Source organism: Atta colombica, unplaced genomic scaffold (genome assembly GCF_001594045.1).
Source record: "Atta colombica isolate Treedump-2 unplaced genomic scaffold, Acol1.0 scaffold12, whole genome shotgun sequence".
NCBI lineage: Eukaryota > Metazoa > Arthropoda > Insecta > Hymenoptera > Formicidae > Atta > Atta colombica.
In genome coordinates, this window is record NW_017259206.1 from 4,693,879 (window position 1) to 4,700,731 (window position 6,853).

Consider the following 6,853-nt stretch of genomic DNA (forward strand, 5'->3'; position numbering starts at 1 on the left):
TTTTAAATGACTCTTGACTGACGAGAATTCAGAGATTTTATATTCAACTATTTCCATTATTATTACCCGCGTAATATCGAATTTTAAACAGTAAATATTTTTGTGTGAATTTCGTTATGAGTTCAAAAATTCCACCTTTTAAACAACAAAGGATAATTTTGCACAGAGATTTTATTTTGCATAAGATTTTATCTCGTTTTCGCATTTATATTTTTAATAGAAATCTTGCTGGGTGGGGAAACACGATAATAAAAAGCTAAAAAATTATGTATTAATTGAAGAGCACTGTCATTGAAATTATTTCATCGAACGAGTAATTTACAGCCCGCATGTATTACAGCATAAAGTTATTTCCTTTTTTTTTCTAGAATAAATCTAAACTTATGATAAATATTTCTTCTTAATTTTCTTTCCTATTGACACGAAAAAAGCATTACGTTCCGTAGATGTTTCATCGCAAAAGCTCGCTAGCATCACTCCGCTAAGTTTTCTTTGCAATTTTATTTACACCGAGATATAAGAGGTTGCTCGGAAACAATGCTATCGATACATATATAACGCAGACACTCTTAAAAGTTTACTTACGGACCACGACTAGTTTCTCTGAACCTTGTCGCACCTTTTCCATAGGGATGACCACAATCATTTGGGCTTAACAAATTCGGATTTAAGCTCAACACATTGCCAGACATTTACATTTATTGTGTACATAATTTAAATATACAACATAATTTAAATTAATAAGAAAAAAAATAAAAAGTAGATTTTTTTTTAAATAAATTTAACATTAACTAAAAGCGAAAATTTATTTTTCTTTATTAAAAAATTCAAAATTTAAGGACATAAGCATTTTAAAACCGTTAATCTGATTTATCATATGAATTGGAGAAAATTCAGTGGTATAAATATAGATAGTTCGATTTCTTTTTCTTTTCCTTCATTTGAACTTTTACAGAAAGTCATTATAAAGTAGGGGATTATAAAAACATTATAAAAACGGGAAAGTCATTATAAAATAACGCTGAAATAGTGTTATATATTGAAAAATACACTGAAAATGAATTATAACAAATCTTCAAAGAAAAGCGATAAATTTGAAAAATAAACTCCCGTTTTCTCGAAGGTTAGTGCTATGATTTCATAAATAATTTCGCTAAATGATCCCATACCTGAACAATAATATATTCTATTAATATTTTAAGAGATACTTTAATACGCAATTGCTTTGACTCTGTGTTTTAAAGATTAAATGTTTTCTATTATTAACATATATTATCGAAAATAATAATAATAATATTTATAATAATAGGATAAGAAAATAGAATTTCGAATATGGTGCAATTTTGAAATAACATTTAAATCCTATTTTTTAAGTTCAGGATTGATTTTTTTTCTATGTGATACGTTTCAGCATTCTCTACATATAATGAGAAGATTACCAAACCTCAAAAATTGGATTCAAATTTTATTCTTTTCAGAATTGTATCACTTTATCATATATTTTTTGTCTACAAAATATACCTCAATTAAAATCTATGGAAAGGTACTGTCATTTCAAATGCTGCAATTTCATGAGATTCTGCCATTATGGGTGAGAGATTCTTCCGCCATTATGAATTCTGCAATGTTCGTGATTAGTCCATGTCAAAATAATTAGGTATTCCAGCGTATTTTATAAATATTTCAGTATTTATGACACGTTCGTAAATACGTGCGTATCTCGATTTCCGCACTGGTTCGATCAAATATTTTATGGACTATGAAATGCTAAAATCTCGACGCCGGAATTCGCATCTAATGAAATCGCGAATGAGAGATTCGAACATGCGACCCGCGAACGTAAGATTCTTCGTCGCGGCGACTGCCTCAAAATTATATGCCAGACCACTAAAAAGGCAAATGATACTCGTGCTTTGAATACGCGAAACCAGGGGACGCGACCCGCCGGTCGTAAAAATTCGCTACACGGCGACCCGCCGGCGTAGAAATGGCACTTAATCCGCGTCGCCGCGCCCGGAGTATCGACGTTTCGGAAAGAGCTCTCGACCCCAGACTTTTCGCAAAGTACAAACTTATGAACAGGAAATGGCGACGTTTAATTCAAGCTACATTTCTCCATTTCTCACGAATTCTGCTTGAATGGTAAAAATTAAAATTATTTAATTCTTTCTATTTTTGGTTTCTATCATCTTTCTTATTAAAATAAAGCCTTAATTCTTCTATAAGGCATTTGTTATGTTTATTATAATTATTACACTAATATAAAATTCAAATTATAACTCAAATTATAAATAGAAATTATAATATCTAGCTATAAATGACTCAATAATAGATTAATACGTCATTATTTTATTTAACGCGTTCCACTAAATACTCTATGGTTATAAATGTTAATGTAATAGCTCGTTAATATCTCAAATTGAATTTAATTATTAAATTAACAGGGAAAGATTGTTCATATATCTACGCGAATTATCACATTTCATAACACGCTTATTATATTTTATATCCTCTATTATTATAGTTATAATATACAATTAATTAATATAAATGTTTTCTAGGAGTTTATCAAATCCTTCATTTGGATATGAAATGAAATTTAAGATATGGGTATACTAAATAATTTTGCATCATGCAGTTTGATTGAAGTAAAAAGAATTAACCATACCAGAGTTGCCACAAATTCCTCATCTTAAATTTTCTGACTTTCAATAACATTTTGAAACTTCATGCATTTTTCGTATTGATTTGGGAACCATTAAACATTTGATTGACAAAACAGTTTAATAGTAATATAAATTACTATTAATATTACTGACACCACTTGCATTTAATCGTTAAGCTTCACGGAAAAAAAGGATTAGCGGTAGGAGCTGTGATATCTAAATGTGTCTTTAAAATTGGGACAGCTAATGCTATTGATGCTCAAGCTAAATTTATTAGCTATTTGCACTTACGTACTGTAGCAACAAATTTTTGCTGCTAGAGACATTTAGTAGCTACTCTATCTTTTACTATAGAATTTTTAGGTGCACCGAAAAAATGAATATTCCACTTACGTATAGTATGTTTTTTCCTCTAAAATAAGCGCTAAAATGATCCTCTTAATTTAAGAGAAAAATCTAAATTAACATCCTGTATATTCTTAATATAATGTACAGGATGTCTTATTTTAAACGATGATCTCAATCGATGATATCTCTTGAACAATACACTTTAGAGAAAAATGTCTCAAACAAAAGTTGTATGGTTTTAAGAGAGACATCATCAAAAAACCGTGAAGCGCGCATGTAGCGACGATCGCCTTCGCAAATCAAGAATGTATCATTAATTTAAGAAGAAATATTCTTATATCTATTAAGAGGAAATATTAAGTACATTTTTCAAGAATACAATTTTTCGGTGTGATATCTTTTTAACCTGCCTGTATTAATATGCTTTTAATTTTAATTAATAAAGTTTCATGCCACAGTGAATGTTTTTATCTGTAATAGTCAGAGCTTAGTAATGACACTAAGGCGGTAGATTTTATAGCTAAATTTGATTCAGTTGTTAAAATTTAGCTGTTATTGCCAAGTCATTTTTTTGAGTAGTATTCTAAAACTGCGTAGATGTGATATACTCGTATCAAACTTCCCTAAAACCAAGAATTTATATTTTCTAAAAAACTTTGCAAAATTCCCCGACTTTTCCTCGATTTTCTTAACCGTTTTCAACTTCTCTGACATTTCTCTGATTTTCAGTTTTATAGCAACCCTGCATATGCGGACAAATATATGGTGGACGTTCGTGCTGGCTGGTGTATTCATCGTGATAGGATCGATTCTCGCCACGGTGTCGTAAACCTTACCAATCCCGAGTAGAAACCGAGGTGCGCCTAGCGCAAGTAACGCAAGACACATCCCTAATGCATTAAGACAACTTTTCCTTCTTTGCAGCGAATACGAGTGCAGCCCACTTTCCGCACGAAGTCGCGGATGAGATTTCGGCGTGAAGACGACGAGAATGTTACAGACATAAGCCGTAAAGAGTAAATTTTACAAAAGAATGAAAGGAGGGAAAAAGTAGATATTTTATACGGTCAATTCACCATTTCCAAAAGGGATTCCGCGAAATCTTTTCTTCCTTTCAGAAACGGGGGAGAAATAATACTCGGTTGTACCCGTCTACCCGATTACGAAAGAAACAACTTTGTAAAAAATTGATTTAACGAAACTTTTCTATTTGAATAATTTATTCGCAAGTTACTTGCTCATTGAGTGAAACAAGTATAAAGAAAGCTTCTCTCAATAAAAAAATGTGAAAACTCGGTTTTATTATAACTTTTATTATAACGCGAGTTAAATTCGATATTGTTCTAGATGTAGGCGATGTAGATAAATGACGATGGAATTCGAAGATTCGAAAGAGGGACATGATTTATGTGGTGCACCGATAACGTTAGGCAATCTGATGCGATGTGTCGTACGACGCGCGTAAACGTATTTTTTAGCAATGTTGATGCTGAAAAGCGAGCGGACCAGCGGCAGGAATATCTCTTGACCCGTCGTCTCTCTTTCCCTCTCGTAAAACCGCGCCATGCCGATAATCCGTGACACGAATTCTCGTTTCGATTTTATAGCACGAGACGATTTTATTGTGCGACACACGTTATCCGCGGTTATCGAGAGCAATGATAAATTTTCAGATATCATCTCGAATTCTTGCCTCGATATCGAGAAGCGAATGACACCGATGGATGGGGATAAACCATTCGATGTTCCGCAGGGGATATCTCGCTTTTGTGTCGCGGCCATTTTAAAGGAGCTGATGAAATACTTCAAGCGGCTTATGGTCTATAATATTCTCAAATCGGCTTAAATTCACAAGATACTATGGTATCTGTAACTTTAATCTACAAGATAAAAATAGAAAGTTTAGATCGTAAGAGAAAAATAGAAAGTTTAGATCGTAATTCGTCATTAGATCATAATCGCATTTTCAAGCATTTTGGAATAATGTCGACAAGTGCATGAGGCTAATTAAATTAAAATGTGTAGCTGTAGTCTTAACTTAAATATTTTAAATATTATCTGCGGATACACACACACACACACACACACACACACACACACACAGAGGAAAGGTCCAGAAATTCATGAATCAAAATATCATAGCAAGAAAGTTCTTGAAAAAATAAGTTAAAAGTGGTCATTTTTCGTTCCGAGCAGTAATTTTTGAAATATAGGAATTCGAAACAGGCCAATTACAGATCACGATTAAATGGAAATCCATCCGTGACTCACGCATTGATGTTAATGGCCGTGTTAGTAGTCGCGCATTTTATGCACTCAATGACATTAGACAAATAATCGTTTGCGTAACGTCAGTGTAATAAAAAATACTGCATGTTGCGTAATATTAATATATATAATATGCTTGTTCCGTATTAATTGTATTGTATAGTATTCGCAATATTATACTCGTATGTCTAAAGACGGCTATAAACCGCATGGCTAATAATACGCTAACTTTACATTCGCTAAATTCAGACATTCGCTAAATATGCATGATAATTATACACATCATATGTATGTGTATGTGTAATGTTTGCTACACCCAATGTTGACGTATATTAACCCACATTCTCATCTGAAGTCGCCTTAACCGATAACTTTATATTTTTTTGTTTGTCTTATTATTTAATATAATGTGACATTCACAATTGCATCATTTTATTATAAATTGTTTGTAATTAATTAATTTCTACTATTTTAGTACATTTAAGCGGAAGTATAATTAATGTCACGTACAATTAGTAAAGAAATTAGTAAAGAATTTTAAAGTAACTTAGAGATACGCAAGTTGATAATAGATGCTTGGAACATTCCCTAAAAGAATTTCATTCTATTAGTCATTTTTTACTGATATATACATTAATATATCAATAATATATTAAGTATAATTAAAATTACATTAATTATCCTTATAAGATAAAATCTTGAGACTTCTGAGCAATACTTTATATTTTTCTTTTTCAAAATACAGTTTTAAAGATATACCTGTTGTGGCTACTCTCACTTACCCACTTAAAGATAAAATGAATCAAAACTTTATGTTATAACTTTTATTTAAATTTTAAATTTAAACTTAAATTTAAACTTTTGTTTAAATTTTATACTCCAGTATAAAATTAATTCGATACAATCAATCAAAGATTTCCACAATTACAGTGTACGATATCCGAGATCAATGTTAGATCTACGAACATCCGTGAAGGTTAAAGAAGACGCGCTTTATCCTATAATTATAAAAGCATTCGAGCCACATCGCGCTTGAGTATCCCATCCCTCATTCAACATTACGATCCTCTTTGAGGTTATATCGGTAAGAGGCACGAGGCGCGTACTCACAGTTGTCATTCTTGCCATCGACGCAGCCAGCACGCTGGCACAGCACGAGCGCCAGGAGCAGGAGGGCTCGAGTGCCCCCCGCTAGGCACATCCCTGCGGCGGCCTTATCGTTATCGGCACGCGCACATCGTCCACATCACCCCCCGCGCGAAAGGCACAGATAGGGTCGTCGTCTTTTTTCCCCTCTTTGCACGCACGCACGCACCGCCCGGTGTGACGAACCACCACGACGAAGCAACCGCACCCCGCGACGTGTCCCGCGCGACTGAGCGCCTCCACTCGGTGCGATTTTACGCGCGAACCGCCCCCACACACATTCGTTCCCCGTCGTCGACATAATCGTCGTAGTCGTCGTTGTCGACGTTGAAGCGAAGGAGAGAAACAGAGGGTGAGAGAGGCAGGGAGGGAGAGAGAGAGAGAGAGAGAGAGAGAGAGAGAGAGAGAGAGAGAGAGAGAGAGAG

General features: G+C 33.7%; 1 protein-coding gene across 1 annotated transcript in view; it reads right to left on the reverse strand.

Annotated features, from left to right (window-relative positions):
- The window catches only part of LOC108694492, a 104,208-nt gene extending 97,725 nt beyond the window's left edge, over positions 1–6,483 (reverse strand). The window contains exon 1 of the mRNA XM_018204044.1: positions 6,393–6,483. Within this exon, the coding sequence (XP_018059533.1) occupies positions 6,393–6,483 (91 nt within the window). The remainder of the gene's footprint in view (positions 1–6,392) is intronic.
- Between the last annotated feature and the right edge of the window lie 370 nt (positions 6,484–6,853).